Below are 20,460 nucleotides of genomic sequence, written 5' to 3'. Positions count from 1 at the left end.
AACTGGAAGATCGGGGGTTGTTCGTTACGCCGCGCGGGGTTAGGCCAAGGTTGATGGACTTCAGAATGGACCAATGGGGACATCGGTGGGCGGGCCGCACCACTGTCAGTCTTGACTCTTTTTGGTGACATTTGACCTCTGTCCTCATCTATGTTGAAGGTGAAGGTCTTATGAGCAGACTCAGGCTGGGGTGTTTTGGGTGCTGTGTAAGCGAGCCTGGGTGACTGTGGTGGGTTGTCATACCTTGTTGCCATGGATACATTCGGAACAGAACTGTCTTCTGACAACTGTCGTTTATGTTTCGGCTTCGGTGGGTCTTGGAGCGGGAATTCTTCCCTTTGCTCTGTTGAAAAAAATAATTTGATTAACAGGGCTCTGCGTCCGGCATACCATAAGGCATAGTCATTATTGTTCGAGTGAGTCGAACTTCGGACAACTAAATATTTGGTGTACTCATAGAATAGTCATCGTTTCATAGCACTAATCCAGGTTACCCGAAGTAAACGTCTTAAAGTTCATGCTGTGCTCTTACAGCCCATGGGGCGATAGAGCAGCCTAGTTGTTTCAGTGTTGACCCAACAGGTATCAGACCCAGGTTCGATTCCATACATGGGCACAATTTGTAAAGCCTACTTATGGTGTCTGCTGCCGTGAAATCGTTGAAATACTGCTACAAGCGGCGTTAGACCTCACTCACTCACTTACCGTCAGTATGTTCAGCCAAGACTCTGGTCACCTTCTCCAAAACCACCTGGCGGGATTCTGGAGTCATGCTGTCAGAGATTGGAATCAGCATCTGTGACCTTGACCCCACACTGGATGAGGGATCAGAGGGCAGCCATGGTTGGGTGTGCACATACAGAGGTCTCGTTGCTGCTGGGTGGTGAGTGAACTGCGGCCAGCTGTCTCGATATGTTGACTCTCTGTGTCCCTGGAGACAGAACACATGTATTTGATCTTTTGATCTTTTTAATTAACACTACACATAGAGCTATACAAAGGGGAGATGACTTTGTGTTGTTTAAAAATTGGGGACTATTTTTATGGATATGCAATTTCTTTATTCTGTATAGGCGACGTTTCGACATAGATAATAGGTATGTCATTGTCAAGCAGGTGATATGGCTATTTATTTCATTCTTCTTGATCGGTTTATGAATATGTGTAAACCACGTCTGACCACCCGATCCCGTTATTCGCGTTTTACGACTGGTTTGGGATGCTGAAGGCGAGATTTAATCCGGATAGTGACTGGTCATCTGAGATTTGTAGACATGTATTCAAATGAAGACGGACCAGACAATCCAGTGATCAACGTCATGGACATCAATCTGCATACGTGGGATACACTTTCTTCTTGGTACGCCCTCTGCACAGCGTACGGTGCCCCACAGTGAGCACGTTGTCTTTGAAGTCAAGTGAAATGTATCTCTGTGAATGGGTACCCGGTAGGAGTAGTGACTAGTGATATTCTAGCGTCTCAGAGTTGGATTGTATATTGCCCAGGAACCTGGGAATGTGAAGCGGATGGAGGAGTCGTATCAAGAATTGTGTCGAGTTTGTTTTGCGTTACTGCTAGATATGGTGCCGAGTGAACCCGGTCTATAACGCACAGATACTCACTATACTACTCACAAGTATGTGACGCCCGATAGAAACCAAGGATAGGGTGGGCCGCATGTATTGTACGTGAACACACCTGCGGATGGCCACACACACACTCGAACGCATACCCACATTTTCACACGTTACACAATACACAGGGACACGTCGACGTTGTTGTTGTTGTTGCTGCTGCTGCTGCTGCTGATGATGATGTTGCTAACGTGAACGGGATTCGGGCGTTTCCAACAACAACACGTTATTGAAATATATACACTTTTATTCATTATGATGATGATGATGATGAAGATGATGATGATGGTGAAGAAGGCTGATAACGTGAACGAGGATGATGCCTTGTAAACACATAAATATATACACATATAGTCGCAAATACAATGATGATGATGATGATGATGATGATGATGATGATGAGTGAGTCTGGACCAGACAATCCAGTGATCAACAACATGAGTATCGATCTGCGCAATTGGGAACCGATGACATGTGTCAAACAAGTCAGCGAACCTGACCACCCGATCCTGATAGTCGCCTCTTACGACAAGCACAGTCACGTTTTATGGCAAGCATGGGTTGCATGAAGGTCTATTCTACCCCGAGATCTTCACGGGTCGATGATGATGACGATGATGGTGATGATGGTGATGATGGTGATGATGATGATGATGATGACGACGACGACAATGCGCACTTGAAGCATCTCACCTCCGTTTGAAATGTATCTCTGTAGACAGACGGGGCGTACCACCGGGCTTGTTGTGGTGTTTGGGGTGTAAGCGGGGGTGTCAGGGGCGTATACAACAAGCGCTGTCGACCAGACTCATGCGCATATTCCAATACAGCGTACGGTATCTGCAATCACAAGATGTGAAGCTTCATCTGCTGCACCATGTGAGGAATCGAACCCAGATTTAGGCGTGACGAGCAAAGTCTTAAACTACTAGAATACTTAAAATTCAGTCTCCTTTGACGCAGGATGATGGAGAAACGTTTTCATTGTACAGTCTGAACATGAGGGACAGTTGGTAGCCCAGTGGTTTAAGCTTTAGTACCTGACGCCGAAGACTCGGGTTCGAATCCTACGAACCCATTTCTGGTCTGTGGTGTATAAAACGGCGCAAAACCATGTCCACTCACTCTCACGCGAACCGATAAAAAAAACCCAAACGAACGACAAATGTGAAACATTTAAATAGATCCAAACTGTAGGTAATACGCCAATCCTTAACCACGATGTTTAAAAAAAATCCTTCTTAAAAACCGCATACTACACCCGTGAGCATCCGGGTTAGAACTGACCCCGTGCTTTTACATGCTGGACTATTGCTGAGTGCGGCGTAAACCTAAACTCACTTACTCACTCACTCACTCACTACATGTTATGAAAACATAATTCCCTGTCCATATCATTGGTGAAAGACAGTCTTTCTTAAATTACGGATTGTGCTCTATAATGGCAGCTAAACATAATCCTTTTTATATTTTTACAGTTCCACTTACTTAAACCCTTAAACATCCGTGTTAAGATATCTCGTCAGTATCCTGTGTTTGTAAGGGGCAACTAACGGGATCGGGTGGTCTGGTCCGCTGATTCGGTTGAGTCATGTTATCGTATCCCAGTGTACCAGATCGATGCTCATGAGGTCGATCACTGGATTATTTGGTCCAAAGTCGATCATTTACAGACCGAATCCAGCAGCTGGAATACTGCAGAGTAGCCACGATGTATACTGCAGTGATTTATCATCCCAAATTGTCTTCCACAGGAGACATCTCTTGTTTTTTAGATCAGACGATATCAGGAGATATCGCTTTGACAGTAGATTTTGTACAATGCCCTGACAATGCTATGACTTCATGAACTTGATGACGTCACAATGCTATGACATCGTTGCACTGCAAATCTAATGCCAGTGCACCAGGGCCCCGTTTCACAAAGCTCTCGTAAGCCTAAGATCTCGTAACCATTCTCGTAGCATCCGTATCTCATGTTACAGTGTAGGAGGCATAATAGCTACGAGAAAACTTACGAGATCTTTGGCTTACGAGAGTTTTGTGAAACGGGCCCCAGGGATGTATATTTTTCATTGTAATGAATGATTTTGGATGATAAATCGAATCTGACCATCGTGTCTACCAATATCAATTATATCAACACCCATTCAGGAACGTTACAATGACATTCATTTTGTGTATGCAGCATCATTTCATGTTATCACCACACGCAAACACAATGCATGGGAGGCACGTGCACAACGTGGGAGTCTACTACACGTGCACGGGGTGTCATGAATCTTGGCGTTTTTTAGGCAGGTCGATAAATCACTGTAGACCACATTTTCTGATAATTTTCTTGCATCTGTGCATGGTCAGGGTTTCAGGGTCAAATCACACTGTACTATCTGAAAATCGTAAACCTGAAATTTTCATGTCAAGCTCCAGTCACCTAACAAGGGGGGTAACTGAACGAACAGCTTTGCTTTGAATGAAATCCATGTGATGATGAACTCTCAAAACACCCATTATCATTGTATAAACATTGATCCAATCCCATATACCTCACAATTTGGACAATCGTATATTGAAAGTACAGTTCGCTTACTCTTTTCGAAGAGTATATTCCACGTCCAAGACAAAACAAAAACTGCTCAACATATGTAATCTGGATCCTCACCGGGGACGGTAACTGACTGTAAAGAACACTTTTGAGACGAATGAACAGTGCTTCACATCACATAGTGCACATCTAGCGATCATGTTTGACCAAGTTTGATGAAGCTAGCATGTATAGTATGGAAGATCTGCTCCGGACAAGATGACATCCTCTTCATCAGTCAAAGTCACAGCCTAAGTCATGTTTCCATGGAAAACGCTTCACATGTTTACCAAGTTTGGTTAAGTTATCATGAATAGTTTAGGAGATACGCTTCGGACAAAGTATTACGGGAGTACGTACGTACGGACCGACGGACGGAAGGAACTCGTTTCTAAATCCTCGCAACAACGAAGTTGCGGGGGATAAGTAGGAGATAAACATACTGTGTTGGAAAGTCGGAGCTATATACCGAAATAATAATGGCTCTAAATTTATGTAAAACCGAACGTATAGCGTCCAACACATTATGTTTATCTCCCTTCTACCATCACCGCGTTATTCAGAGTTTAAACACATACATAATACACTGGAAAATCAGAGGTATATAACGTGATTATATACCTCTGAATGACTTTCATCAACCAATCACAATCCAGTATTTACTGAAGTCATGGTAGAATAATCCATTGTCTGGGTACTACAGATAGGCTTGAAGCAGTTGACGAAACAGAAGCACACCAAGCAAACAACAATCAACAGACAACAGAACAGGTATAGTACCACCAGTTCGTGTCAAATTAGACTTAAACAAAGAATCTTTTAGGTACTTCACGTATAAATAATTTAGCATTTTATGTTGAAGACAGTTAAAATGCCCGTGAACAAAATATGACGACAGCAAGACGCCGGCTTCGTTTCTCAAACAAAGGTAGAAGCGATTACTTTCAAACAGGCCTCTGATATTATGTCGTTGTTAAAATGTCACCTTGTCACGGTTAGAAATGGGGTCAAGGTCGCTAAGAATGAAGCTTCTTCCACAGTCAACACACGTCGTCCAGTCGAGCCTGGCGAATTCAGCGGGTGGCGCAACAACACGCCCGAGAGACAATGCCGCGTCTCAATAAAGCTAGAAATGAAACGTGATGATAAAACACGGCGCGTTTGACAGAAATGAACTCGCGCCTGAAGAAATAATTAATGCAAAACGTTTTTTCTTCGTTTGATAATGATTTGTGGCGGTGTGTCATGTTTTAAAATGCATTTTAACCCTTAAAGGACTGCTTTTGATAGACTGATAATAATGCAAAATGACATTTTGAGGTAACGCTTCATGGTAATGCCTGCATAGTATGGATGGGAAAAAGGAGATTTATTATATTTTAAATACATTATAATATTTAAAAATCTCGTGTGGACATGAAAAGAAGCAAGGTGAAGAAACGCACTTTGATTTTGCTAATAAATGGGTGAGTTTCCATTTTGTATTCACACTGGCAGTTTTTCAAGCACATAGTGTCTCCTTTTCACAATATTTAGAGGGACGTGTAGTTGAAAAATCCCTTTAAATTTCTAACTACATCAAAACTGGATTTAGATAAAAATATCCGATAACCCTCAACCCCTTTCTCAAACCGCTGGCTTAATACATGAAAGCACTAAATAAACAAAACTCTTGAATTTATTATACCGACTTCCGATTGTGTCAATTTCCGGTATAAACGGCTGCAATGTAAGTCGTCATAGCAACCAACCTGCTAAACCAGTGCACGGGTAAGTTTTTTTAACTAGAAAGTCACATTCAGTATCATACCTGGTCGTCCGGATCTGTCCTGGAGAATATCTGAGGAGGGTCTGACTCGAAATTAGGCCGGTCACCGAGATAGAAACAGGGAGCTCCGTTCAACGTAGACGATTGTGTCGTCTGCTCCGGGTAAAATGGCGGGAAAGTGGCTGGAGGGAGGATGGTACCCACGTGGCTTTGGGACGATTCGTGACTTCCTTCCATTGGTAGCGAGGACTTCAGAAAGTACTGAAAGGTGAGATTTTTTAATAAAGTGATATTGTTGAAGTTTAGAAGGTTATTTATAGGGCCCGATCTGAAATGATATTTTCCAATATCTCAGATTCCCGTTGCATATATGATCGTGAATTGCGGAAAATGAAATGCACATCCAACACAAAGACGTTGATATTCAGCATAGACAGCATAAACGGTGCAGTACAGAACGCTGAAAATTAACTCAACTTTATTTAACACAAAAACCAGGATTGTTACTGAGGCCGACCAACAACGGAATTTGTCCACTCTTCAGGAACACATTTTAAAGTCTGTATTAGTTCTTAGCCAACCTTGAACAGTGACCGATAAACACCCGAACTAGGTCCCTCTCCAGGACTTCGTCATTACGTCTGTCCGAAGTCTGAATTTGGCAGAAGGCCATAGTCTGTCAACCCAACTTGTGGGACACACCTTTTGTCAAATATCTTCCACAATAACACCAACTGACCACATGCTATTATCGTATATCTTAAATTATCTCTATAATCCAGACCCGTGAAGGTCCCGGGGTAGAACAGGCCTTCAGCAACCCATGCTTGCCATAAAAGGCGACTGTGCTTGTCGGGTGGTCAGACTCGCTTGGTCATGACTTGGTTGACCCATGTCATCGGTTCCCAATTACTTAGATCGATGCTCATGTTGTTGATCACTGGATTGTCTTGTCCAGACTCGATTATTTACAGACCGCCACCATATCTCTGGAATATTGCTGAGTGCGGCTTAAAACTAAACTCACTCACTCACTCACTAATGATCCAATTTGTCGTAAAAAGAGAAAACTACTGTTGACTTTGTTGACGTTCCCTTGGGGAAAAAGTTACTTACTTAAATTCTGTTTGTGTTGGTGTCAAGAGAAGGGGAGTAGTCGGAGTTATCGTAACTGCTTACGGATTATGTGTGCGCGCAGTTCACGTGCACGCGTGTCTGTACATGTGTGCACCAGGTTAAAATTATGTTTTGGTACATCAAGTGGGATACTTTAATGGTATTTGGTCAGCTGGTGTTATTGGAAGATATTTGACAAAAGGGGTGTTCCAAAAGCTGGGTTGACAGATTTGAGGTGCGATCATTATTATTGTTAAGATGACAGGACCGAGGTTTTGAACCTCAGGATCCAGTGGTAAGACGAACAACCTCTCTCAGCATTATGGGTCGATCCTTCAACAACTTGTTTTATTTAGTTCCGTAAGTCCCCTACGAACCAGACAGAGCCTAGTGGTTAAAGCATTCCCCCACACCGAAGTCCCAGGTTCGATTCCCCATATGGGTACAAAGGTCGGAACAAACGTTTGATGTCCCCCGCCATAATGTTACTTGAATTTTGTTAAAAGCGGCTTAAAACCATACTCAGCTTGCCCACAGTAATTCCTATCCCGGCTGTTGCCCGTGTGTCTGACGCGGGCGGACTTTACTTACAGAGCAGTTATCAAGGTCCCTCCATGTTACATTTGTCAGCATGTTTGGTTTCCTGACCCTTTAATTATTTTCAATAGATTTCACTTTTGAATGTGTACTTCGCAAGTACGTTTCTTCTGTTATGAGGCGAAACTTTCATGTAGAAGGAGAGTACAATAAACAAAAAGGGCTTGTTTTGCCCTGAACTGTAGTGGAAGCCGGTAGCCATTGGGATGAAGCGTTCGTTCGTCACGCCATAATCTGTTGTTTGATTCCTAACGTAACTGAAATCTTTCAGAAACCTGATGGAATGTGGGTACTTTAATTTACCAGCTGGCCACCAGGACCTGCTTCTACCTTCAGGCTTTAAAATCTACAGGCCTTGAATGAAATCTGCAGGCCAATTTTGTTAAGTCAAACCAATAAAAACAAAATAGACTACATTGCACACAGTTTCACACTGTTCCTAAAAACTCAAGCGAAGCCTATGACACACAGAAACTCAACATGGTGGATCGTGAATGATTCACGAACATTAAAAAAGAAAAAAAAAGGGAAACATTCCAGTTGAAACTGACAGATCATTTACTCAACGCCATAAGGGGGTGCACGTATTTGAAACTGCCGGTCCTATGCAATAACAAACGGCGCTGGGCCTCCGGACCAGCGGTTATTTCGAACGGTGTGTGGGTAACAGATACCCTGCGAACACCGTTAGAAAGCGGGTAATTGTAAGTTTTTGCTACTGCGGCAACTCGGTATAAAAGAACGGAAACTGACTCTAGGTGGAAACTTAAGCGTCAGTCCATTTCCATTGCGAACACCAAGTCCTTTTTGCTGTGAACTGCCAGGCGCTCCCGGCGTTACTTCATTCGAGTAATTTGTTACTTTTAAAGAGGTGAAGTTCAGCAGAGCTCCTTAAGAAAGAAAATCCACAATATGACACAATGAAACATGTTACACCGTCCTGCGCGTTTCAGTTTTAGCTTCGGAGATAAAATACAACTGCCAATATACGGTATAATCTAAATAGTATAAGTTCTCCCTGAAACAATGTTACAGGTTACAGTTTCATTTACAGATTAGGCTTACTGAGAAAAGTTAAATATTTCTCGGACATCGGTGCGTCAAGTTTATTTGTGCGCGTAACATTTTTTATTGTCGTTTTAGAAAACAATTTTGACTTAGCCGTGCCCCGATCATCCATTTGTCCACTATAAGAATGAGTGTCTGTTAGAACGAGTGTGACTAAATCTACACGTCATTAGCACGTGCTAAACTTTCCAAGATGCATTTCTGAGAGAAAGAAAAAATGAAAATGAGATCCTCCCTCGTCACTTTTTTCTATCAAAAATAAAAAAAACAAAGTCCTACCGCCCTCCCCACTTTTGAAAAAGCCCGAGAAACATTTAAGTATTTTTATGTAGCCTTGTACAATCTCACCTGTAAGTGTGATCTCTTCCTGAAGATATAGTAGAAATGCGTACAAAGGACTGTTACTGCTGCTATTAGCTCTACAATTTTTGTTAAGTGACTGAGTATGGTTTTACGCCGCTTTTAGCAATACTCAAGCAACACTATTAAGGGGGACACCAGAAACTGAACGAAGGGAATTGAACTCGGCTGTTCGGCGTGATGAGCGGACGCTTTAGCAAAGTAGCCCTTCTGCTGTGCTGTCTCTGGAATTACTGTAACTACTATTTCTACTATAGCTTCTGCCTGTGCTACCACTGCAACTACTATGAAAACTGCTAACATTACTAACATTACAAATGATATAAGTACTCACGGCGACTTTTACATTTCTACCAAAGAATTCACACTCACACGAACACAGCTAACAAATGCAAAGAATAATGATTACGATATGTGAACGACACTAAGATAAACACCACACATTATCAGCATGTCTGAAAGGGTACCACTGTATATCAATTTAAACAAAAAAGTGAATCGAATAAAGTGAAAGTAGGAATGCGAATCATCATAATTTTAACTATTTTATAATTTTGCCAACTAAACACTTAAATCTCAGTATTGTATTTACCTTAAGATACAAGTTGTTTAACAAACATTCTCAGGTTCAAATCACTTTATTTGTTTGTATTACAAGGGCTATGTATGCACATTAAATGAAACACCCCGAGAACAAGTGGGGTTAGTCTTAGTGAATGCTTGTCTAGGACGACACGTGATTTTGGTTCACTGTACCAGCTTCTGCGCTTACCCCCTTGTAATGCAAACCAGTAACAACGATTTGAATCAATGATCGTTTGTCAAACAAATTTTTATCCTAAGCTGAATCAAATTCTTAGACTTGATTTTTCAGTTGGCAATGTAAAATCATGAGGATTCACAATCTTAATTTCATGTTATTTGGTAGGGAGGGGGGAGGAGTGGAGGGAAGACTTACAAAATACAAAATACTCAGGCCACTGACACAGATCTCTCCACAAACAAAAGACCACATAAAAACCCTGCAGTATATACGAAAGGTTTAGGCGAATGTCCACTTTCGCGATTTGGTAAGGTGTGTTCTGATTGGTTAATCTCAAGGTTACCTGAAGCGACCACCCATAAGGTTTTGTTTGATTCAGTAGTGGAGTGTAACGAAAAGTACTGAGGATAAGTTTACTTAGACTGTAGATACTATGCACGTAATATCGACGTTAATATCCTTATCGATACTTCACCACCCAAAAATATATTTCGCATCAGTTATATACTAATATGTGTAATAGGAAAACACCGAAAAGGAATCAAAAATGAATACTTACGTTAACTTACATAAGTTTCCTTTGAAATAATTCAGATGAGATAGGTTTCCTTTGAAATATTTCAGAATAGATAAGTTTCATTTGAAATAATTCAGAATAAATAAGTTTCCTTTGAAAGTTCCCTTTGAAATAATTCAGAATAATAAGTTTCCTTTGAAACAATTTTGAATAAATAAGTTTCCTTTGAAATAATTCAGAATAAATAAGTTTCCATTGAAAACAATGAAGAATATAAACGTTTTAAAGTGTTTGAAAAGAAGTTTCCTTGGAGAATATGAAGGATAAATACGTTCTCTTTGACAACGCTAACAGTTAATAAACGAAACGAAACACAAGAAAATAAATAAGGACAAACAACTACAAAAAACAAAAACAAAACCTAACAAAATATGACCCATGTGGAAATCGGGTGTTTCTTAGAGATAGTATGTGTAAGACAACAGAACTTACGCGTAATAACCCGAACCCAGCTTTCCACTTGTTTAAAGTGTTCAAAACGGGATCCGATCTTTTATAGGGCGGAGTCCACAATACCAATACATAACATTGTGTGTGTTGTAATTCTCCTTAGATTTATTCGTTTCGTTGGGTAATTCCTTTTTCATTTTCCTGCCAAGTCCGCGTCATTGCTCTTATTTTGTGCAAAAAAAAAAAATTAAAAGGAAATTTTTACCGTTACGCTACTACCAAGGCGCGCCCATGTCAATCGCTTGGAAAAAAAAAATAAATGAAGAATTGTAGTGGGTTCTGGTCCAGTGGCCCCTTCAGCTTACTCAGTCTGTTATCACCTGCCTCACAAAAATATTAAATTATGCAAAAAATGTTTTGCTGATGCCCACTGTTGCTTTTTTTATTGCCATTTATTATGGAAAATAGGGGAGGGAAGTGATCTTTAGGTTTGAAAAATAGGAATTAATTGTGTTACCTGGCAAAGCGTTTAGCTGACTTGTATGTTTGCGAGACAGAGTGTACCGGAATTATCACAGTATAGTCCTACCAGTATTTACAGTACATCAATAACGTTTTAAACCTAAACTAATCATTGTTCAATCCACTTTAAAACCGTTAGCTACTTTGATATATCTGTGAAAATAGTTTCTTTATTGTCTCGTGTCCGACAGTTGAAATTTGCAATTTCGTCCCTGTCTCACAACCAAACATGAGAAATTTCCACGGATCCGCGGCGGATTCCTGGGATTTTTGTTTCATTTTGAACGTTTTTTAATTCGATGTAAATCGGCTGAAAAAAACAAAAACTACACTCACTGCTAAATTTTCAGTGCTGTCTATCTTCTTCGTGTCTGAGTTATCTCGATTTTTCCAGCAATATGGAATTGATGTTGGTTAATCCTTTTACTTCGAGCTAACGGAGTTTGTTTGTTATATTAGACTACAGGTTACGCCGCTTTTATAATATTCCAGTGGAATCACGGGGGTGGGGTGGGGGTTTACACCAGAAATGGTCTTCATACATTATACCCATGCGGGGGAATAGATCCCGGGTCTTCAACGTGACCAGTGGACGCTTCAGCCACTAGGCCACCCCGAGGCTCCCTTACTGCTTTAAACACAACATAAAAAAGTACCGTGTTGTTGGAATATGTTTTATTGGAAGTTCTAAATTTTAAATGTATTTTAATGTAAGACTCTTTTCTGCGGAGTTCCGATCAAACACATTACTAAGGCCGATATTTAGGAAGAATGCTACTCATTGTCAGAACTGATTAGTATCAAGCATTCAATCACCCGTCAAATGTCAAGATACACAGTAAATGCATGTTATATGCCTTAGATACAGTAGGCGGTAGAACACAATAAAAATAGATAATTACCTTATGAATTAAATCGAAGTCTTCTATTTCTTTGGGGATCGTGCTCACCAAATAGGCAGCTTTGTACGATATTTACCATCCTCGAACGCTCTTGCGCATCAACCTCTTTTTTTCAACCTCAAACTGCTTTCTATCGGAGACATCTTTATATTACCCAGATGGTATCTTATACCACAGGGGCTCGTGTCATAGCGAGGATTAAAGATTTTTTTTGTAAACATGAAACTTGAGATGACCCACGACTTGTAACGCTTCACAAGGCCGGACACTTCAGTGTACCCCACTCCCATGCTTTGCCAATAGCTACGCTACTATCGCATGCAATCGATTAAATCTTCATCTAAACATAAACATGGGTGAATGACCTATCGAGCACCATTCATGACACATACCAGTTCTTTATTTTTTTTTCTACAAGTCAGTTGAAAGCCGATTTTGACCCTCAACTAAACGATCTTGACACAAATGGCGGACCATAGTATGGACGTAAGGCTGCATGGAGGGGGTGTGATGATGAAACCAAGCCCTCTCATTGGTCGACGCCGGACCAAGATTGTTTGTTTGTTGGTAAATGCCTCACTCAGGCATGCTTCAACTATTTGGCAGCGGTCTGTAAATATTCGAGTCTGGACAAGCCAATGTAGTGATCAATAGCATGAGCATCGGTCCAGGCTCTTGGGTGATACATGGAATCTTGCCATCGTGTTCTGTGATATCAAATCTATCAACTATCGCGGATAACATTTATAACTTCATATTTTCATTTTCGACCCATTTTCATAGATTTGATAATAGAAAACTCATGAAATGAACTTAGCATTTTAATCTTTTCACAATGTAGGGTTGTCAATGGATTCACTTCACATATATAGATGCACTTCATTCGTGTACGTTGAAAAGCCTGTCAAAAGTTGATTTCGAAATACATATTCATTCGAACACAGTCCATCCTGAAATATTCACTTTCGATGAATAATATTGATATATACAATATTGCTCTCAATAATATATGTAATAATACATAAATACATCTCCAGCACAACATCTCCACATCTCCATGGTATATACAGTATACAATTTTCAGTAGTCACTGAGATAGTGCAGTTATGAATGGACGCTTGTTTCTAAGCGAACGACGCGCTTGCCTCTTTTACTTACACGCTATCATCTTTCAAAATTCACTGAAACGCGCATCTTACAATTCCCCGAATATCTCTGATAGAAAACATATTCTTTATTCCTGAAATGCATAGCAATTACCCAACATGGTTAGCTGATGAAAAGGTCTCATTTCCTTTCGTACAACACGTTATGAAGTTGGCTCCCCTATTCGCGTTATATCGAGGATGATAGTTGAGGTGTCATCGACGTCGAGGGGAAACACGGTCTAGTTGTTTCCGTTGTGAAAATGCAAAGATTATAGTTTTAGAAGTGTGAATGAGCTTGCATCTTCAGTAATCGTTCAACCCATCCTCGACTTGCGAAGAGGACTGATGCTGAAGTGGATCTGAATGTATTGCACGTTCAAGATGGTGTTGCTTTGAGCTGACTAAGAGGGAATTCACAAATTGCAGGAGCAGTTGTTTGGTTGGGGAACAAGATCTCCGACATGTTCAGGATATTACGGAATTATGGAAAAAGCCATGCAAATGTGGAGTGATTAAGATTATGCCTTTTTGGAATGCACAAAACATGAACTGTGGTATATAGGTGACACAGTCTCTGGTTGCCTCGCTCAATATGTTCCCGTCGTCTGTCATTCTAAACAGCTACACAAGACCTCTAAAACTAACCCGGATACTTAATGTCCGTTATATAGATGACACTGCCACATGTAATCGCCATTTTGAACGTTTTCTGGTGTATTCGGAAATGCTGTAATGGATGGATATCTGTTGTTAGCCCGTGTAACGACTGTCCGTTATACAGAGCATGTCTTATCATCATTTTGGATGTTTTCTGGTGTCGAATCGGATATTCTGATATGCTACATGGAATGTCTGATGTTAGTCTGGATAACGACTGTCCGTTGTATAGAGTGATCTCTTGCATGTGTGATCGCCATTTTGGATGTTTCCGGTGTCAAATCTGTGTTTCCTGAAATGCTACATGGGATGGATATCGGATGTTAGTCAAGAAAACAACTGTCCGTTATATGGAGAGGTCCCTCGCCAGTGTCACCACCATTTTGGATGTTTATTGCAGGTGTCGACGTCTTGAATTCTTCAATGGTCCGGATTACAACTGTCCGTTATAAAGGGAGAACTCCCGGAAGTATGGCTGCTGTTTTGGATGTTTTGTTTATTGAAGGATGTTTACTCTCTTTCCAGTGTCAACTCGAACAACTCGAATCTTTATTTCTCTCTCTCTTTCTCTCTCTCTCCCCCCCCCCCTCTCTCTCACACACACGCACACACAAACACACATTGTACAACTACGATTATGCTTTGTTGAATTTTTTATTGGTAACTTTTTATGCTTCAAATTAATGACCTAATATTCTTTTAACGTTGAAAGAAAGTGTGGAAAATATAAGAAACGTTAACTACAGCCCGGTTACATCTGGTATGATTTATTCCACAGAATACAAACAAAGCGCCTGCTGTGTTCTGCGAATGTGACGTCACACGAGGCACGGTGTCGTATGACGTCATAGGAAGAGCGGTGATTATGCATTCTAATAATAGAAAGAAAGTTATACATCAACGTAATATACGCACTATTAAAAGGAACTGCTGGATTACCCCCGAGCACTTTAACTACACTAAGACGTGGATTACCATGGATACCAACTGGATCTCTGTGAAAGTACGGATAACGTAAGGTAGGTAAATAATTTTATCTTACGTATGCGCACATAGAAACCGGCCTTCGATGCGTTCCACGAAGCAAGTTTTATTAATGTTAACCTTAGCTCACGTCTTTTAACACTGCCCTTGTCACCATGCTTTCAAACATAATTATGCTATACAAAAATGCGTATATCGCTATTGTCCACAATACTTACATGCAGTGAGTACTCTGAGTTTCATTAGATATATCTACACCCCCCAATGATTAACAGCATGAGCACCGCTCTGCGCATTTGGGATGCGGTGACATGTCTGATGCAAGTCAGCGAGGATGGCCACCCGATCCCGTTAGTTGTTAAAGACCAATTGAGATTTCTAGGGAGTGAGTGACTTGGGGTTTACCGCGATTTTACCCATATTCCCGGTAATATCATGGCGGGGAACATCAGAAATAGTGGAATATTGCTAGTATTCGAGTTTGGTGGAACAGACGACCGGCGCCTTTCATCGTTACACATGAAATGAAGGGTTGAGAAGCAGAACGACCTAAATAATTTTTTTGTAGGTTTACAGGAGAGACGAAAACCTGGTATCGTGAAAACTACTGGGGAAGAGTCCGTGTTTGCTTTCAAAGACTTGCGTGGCAGGATAAAATGAATCATGTGTTACTTTAATGTTGTTTCTATAAATATGCTTTGACTTATGGAGGAATAGCTGATTATGGAATTTCCGTTTTCTGGCAGAATGACCTAAGTCAGGGATATTTTGCGTGACAGAACAACCTAAGACACTAAAATTGAGAAGCAAAGCCACCAAAGACATTACGCATAAAATCATTTCAAGAAATAGCGCAATAATTATGAGAAAGATGCAAAACAAGATGCATGCACCAATTGCACATGCTCCCTGTGAACATTTGAGAGGAATATTGTGTTTTATAACGATGCATTTTTTCTGAAACTCAACTCAAACTTACAGGAGACTGGTAACGCTTGTCCATTTGTTTACAGACTGCAGTGCAGTCTTCAACTATGATACTGAGTGATGAAACATTTCCATATTAAAATTATCACATGAACTATTCTGAACATGAAATTGTAATAAACAATTTATCCTTATGGAATATAATATGTATGTTACAGTAAATGTGTCAAATCAGGAAATGTGTATATTTCCTGGAATATTCAGTGAGTGTGTGAGTGTGTTTAGTTTTAAGCCGCTATTAGCAATATTCCAGCAATATCACGGCGGGGGACACCAGGAAGTGGGCTTCACACATTGTACCCATGTGGGGAATCGAACCCGGGTCTCCGGCGTGACGAGCGAACGCTTTAACAACTAGGCTACCCCACCGCCTCTGGAATACTCAGGAATTGTGTACATTTAATGAGTGAATCAGTAAATATACACATTTCCTAAATATTCCCGGCAATTTACACATTTCCTGATTTGACACATTTACTGTAACATGTATACTGCAGAATTCTTGCAACAATCAAAATAGTCCAAGTAAAGCTCTTGTCTCCTCTGCCCTCTATGCTCAACGACAAGCAAAAAGTCTGTAATTTTCGCATGTAATATCAATGAAAATGTAACATTTCTGCTCTGTTAAAGAAAGTGTAGCTGCCATAGCAGAACACGTTGATCAGACTTTACTGAGGGTAGATACAACGTGATGCATACTGGAACACGCTGGAACTGAGCCTCAGTCACCAAATTGAGTAATGTCACAGGAAAAAGGAAAACCGGAAACAGGGAAACCCTGGAACTGAGCGCCAGTCACCAAATTATATGTCAAACTGATGCACAATAGTGCACGCTGGAACTGAGCGCCAGTCACCAAATTATATGTCAAACTGATGCACAATAGTGCACGCTGGAACTGAGCGCCAGTCACCAAATTATATGTCAAACTGATGCACAATAGTGCACGCTGGAACTGAGCGCCAGTCACCAAATTATATGTCAAACTGATGCACAATAGTGCACGCTGGAACTGAGCGCCAGTCACCAAATTATATGTCAAACTGATGCACAATAGTGCACGCTGGAACTGAGCGCCAGTCACCAAATTATATGTCAAACTGATGCACAATAGTGCACGCTGGAACTGAGCGCCAGTCACCAAATTATATGTCAAACTGATGCACAATAGTGCACGCTGGAACTGAGCGCCAGTCACCAAATTATATGTCAAACTGATGCACAATAGTGCACGCTGGAACTGAGCGTCAGTCACCAAATTATATGTCAAACTGATGCACAATAGTGCACGCTGGAACTGAGCGCCAGTCACCAAATTATATGTCAAACTGATGCACAATAGTGCACGCTGGAACTGAGCGTCAGTCACCAAAATATATGTCAAACTGATGCACAATAGTGCACGCTGGAACTGAGCGCCAGTCACCAAATTATATGTCAAACTGATGCACAATAGTGCACGCTGGAACTGAGCGTCAGTCACCAAATTATATGTCAAACTGATGCACAATAGTGCACGCTGGAACTGAGCGTCAGTCACCAAATTATATGTCAAACTGATGCACAATAGTGCACGCTGGAACTGAGCGTCAGTCACCAAATTATATGTCAAACTGATGCACAATAGTGCACGCTGGAACTGAGCGTCAGTCACCAAATTATATGTCAAACTGATGCACAATAGTGCACGCTGGAACTGAGCGTCAGTCACCAAATTATATGTCAAACTGATGCACAATAGTGCACGCTGGAACTCAGCGCCAGTCACCAAATGGAATAATCTCAAACTCATGCAAACTGGAACACACTGCAACTGAGCGCCACAGATGCAATGGCAGATTTGATAGAGTCTTATAGTGTGTTCTGACTGGTCCCCAGTTCCAATGTTGAACCAGTGCCACTCTCGGAATCATCACTAAACAGCATGTGCTTTACAATTGCAGTTGTGAAGTTCTCCATTTTGAACATAAGAGATAACGCGGTGCCTACTTAATTCATACAGTCACTGACTGCTGCCATCAGATGTACATGCTCTTTGGATATGGGACAAAGTAAATCCATTTCTTCTTTAAAAGCATGTTAATTATAATCCATAATGATATGACCAGATTTCTCCAACAAAGTCATTGGCTATACTCGACCAACCATGTTGGTCCTCTTTCTGTTGACATCATCTACCGAGTTGTTTCAGCTGAAAGAGATTTGGATTTATGAATGTTCAAGTTACGAAGGCTTGGTACCCTCTTAACAATTTCCAGTGGATGACCCTCAGTTAAATCTCTTAGTCCATGTGTGATGAGATTTGTCAAACTCGCACATGTAATTATAGCACCCAAGACATCTAGGATACCAGAATTAATCCACCCTGAAAATGGCAGATTTGTAAGCTTGGGAATCTGACCAACATTGATCATGAAGGGGCATGTTGTATGCTCACAATTAGCTTTTGAACATCCTGGAAAAGTTGACATGCCTTTCACGTTTCACACATTAGCCCAGACATACGTGAATTTTGACCACAGATATTAATTCCCACTAGTTCATGGAAGAGTCTACAGACAGTCCTTGCATTCTGTATCAGGGCATATGGGGAAATATGCTGCAGAATTTCAACACGGACCTCTGATGGCAATCCGTTCACTGGAATCCTGAGTCCACAGCCCCACACAGCCAAAAAGAGAAAATGGAATTTACACATTCCATTATTTAGCCCGAATAGTGCTCTGAACTAACTGATGACACTATGATAATCCTCTGTGCGATGACTACGATTAAAACTTTCCGTGAAATACGTTTTTTCATAACTTTACAAATGACTGAATGTTTATATTATAATTTATTCATGTTATGTATGTTTCAAATAATTTTGTGGCAAAACAACCTAAGTCCTTAACCCCCACTTGAGTATGTTTTACGTACATATATTGTTATTTTCTCTCAAAATTACTATTAAAGTATATCCTGACATTTATATTTGAACCTATTGCTCAATACGTACTAATTTCAGTCAAAGAATTGAAGTAATTTTCAATTTTCAGAGTTTCCTTCCGATGTGACATTTGCTCACCAAACCTTTTTGTACCTCCTTTCAAAAGAGTTTTGGGGCAAAAAAGACCTAAGTCAGGTCCGTTCAGAGGCAGAACAACCGAAGTCTGACTTAGGTCTTTATTGCATGAAACATGCATATTCAATAGGTTGTAATTCTGTGAAATATTAGAGTATGAACTTGAAATTTCACCACAATGCAGATCTCACCATGATAAATAATGTGCTGCTATTATGTCATAACAACTTAAGTCTGACTTAGGTCGTTTTGCTTCTCAACTCTTGAAATATTTCCAAAAGAATGGAATAAATTGTCACATTTTCCCTTAATTTCTCTCCATCATCTGTTTCCTCCTTGTCTTTATCATGAGTTGTGTTTTATCAATCCTGTGAAGCCAAGATCTCCCAAATTGGCTTTTTGTAATAAATTCTTCTAAACCCAAGCATAGGACAATCACCTTCGCTTGGAAATTGGTCACAAACTGTATCAGTATCTCTGCGCATGAGCTGGCACAAATTCCCCGTCCCTTCAACAGTCTCAAAACGGGTACTCTTAAAAACACGTACATGATTAGACACGCGTGAATTTCCGGGTGTGCCAAACCAGCCAACAAAGCAACCGTGTCCCATTTGTTGATTGAAGTTCTAAGTGGATAGAAAGCGGTTTTAATGAACAATTATAAAAACCGTTTCAATCGACAGCGTCCCCCGGTTGTTTGGAAGAGTGCTGTCACGTCAGTCGTCAAGCATGTTTAACGCTGATTTAGATATCACTGGTAGTTAAAGGCTCTTTTAAACTACAGACGGTAAAAATTGGAAACATTTTGGAAAAACTGAAAAAATAGACGTCAACAAAGAACGTAAAGCGACGTTCATGATAATACCGTCTATTATTATGATAATAATGATAATAATACCTGCAAGAATGGCATTACAAACTATCGGAAAAAGACGCCTCGGTCAGGAATGGAATTCGTCGCTTCATTCACGTAAATGAGAAAGCTGCTGTATTGTATTCCAACAATATGTTTATGCGGTTGTGTTGCTCAGATGTTTACATAAAACCTAGCCAACCGTTTCCTATTACGCTATTTTTAAGGAAGGTCTTTGGTGCAGATGGGAGTGATAGTACAGTACACAAAGGACCATCAAACTTAATGTATTTTTTAAACATGTAGCGGATTTGTGAAAATGTACATTATGCCTATGAAGATGAAAAGACTTAGATGGTAATAGAGTAGTAATTATTTAGTCAGATTTATATAGACCCTCACAGAGAGACGAGTTTCAAATAGTGCAAAAGGGAGGATCGGAATGTTGTTTGGTGGTGATATTATGTATTTCCATCCGTCTAGAC

The 20,460-nt window shown here is 40.6% G+C and overlaps 1 protein-coding gene across 1 annotated transcript in view; it reads right to left on the bottom strand.

Annotated features, from left to right (window-relative positions):
• The window catches only part of LOC137260070 (uncharacterized), a 57,174-nt gene that overhangs the window by 11,866 nt on the left and 24,848 nt on the right, over positions 1-20,460 (bottom strand). The window contains exons 2-4 of the mRNA XM_067797763.1: positions 6,030-6,248; positions 706-931; positions 1-343 (exon numbers count right to left, since the gene is read on the bottom strand). The exon at positions 1-343 is cut by the window's left edge and continues 556 nt beyond it. Coding sequence (XP_067653864.1) covers positions 1-343; positions 706-931; positions 6,030-6,224 — 764 coding nt within the window. The 5' untranslated portion in view covers positions 6,225-6,248. The remainder of the gene's footprint in view (positions 344-705; positions 932-6,029; positions 6,249-20,460) is intronic.

Source organism: Haliotis asinina, chromosome 13 (assembly GCF_037392515.1).
Source record: "Haliotis asinina isolate JCU_RB_2024 chromosome 13, JCU_Hal_asi_v2, whole genome shotgun sequence".
Taxonomy (NCBI): Eukaryota; Metazoa; Mollusca; class Gastropoda; order Lepetellida; family Haliotidae; genus Haliotis; species Haliotis asinina.
The sequence above is the reverse complement of the archived record's forward strand: the minus strand, read 5'-3'. Positions and strand labels throughout refer to the sequence as shown.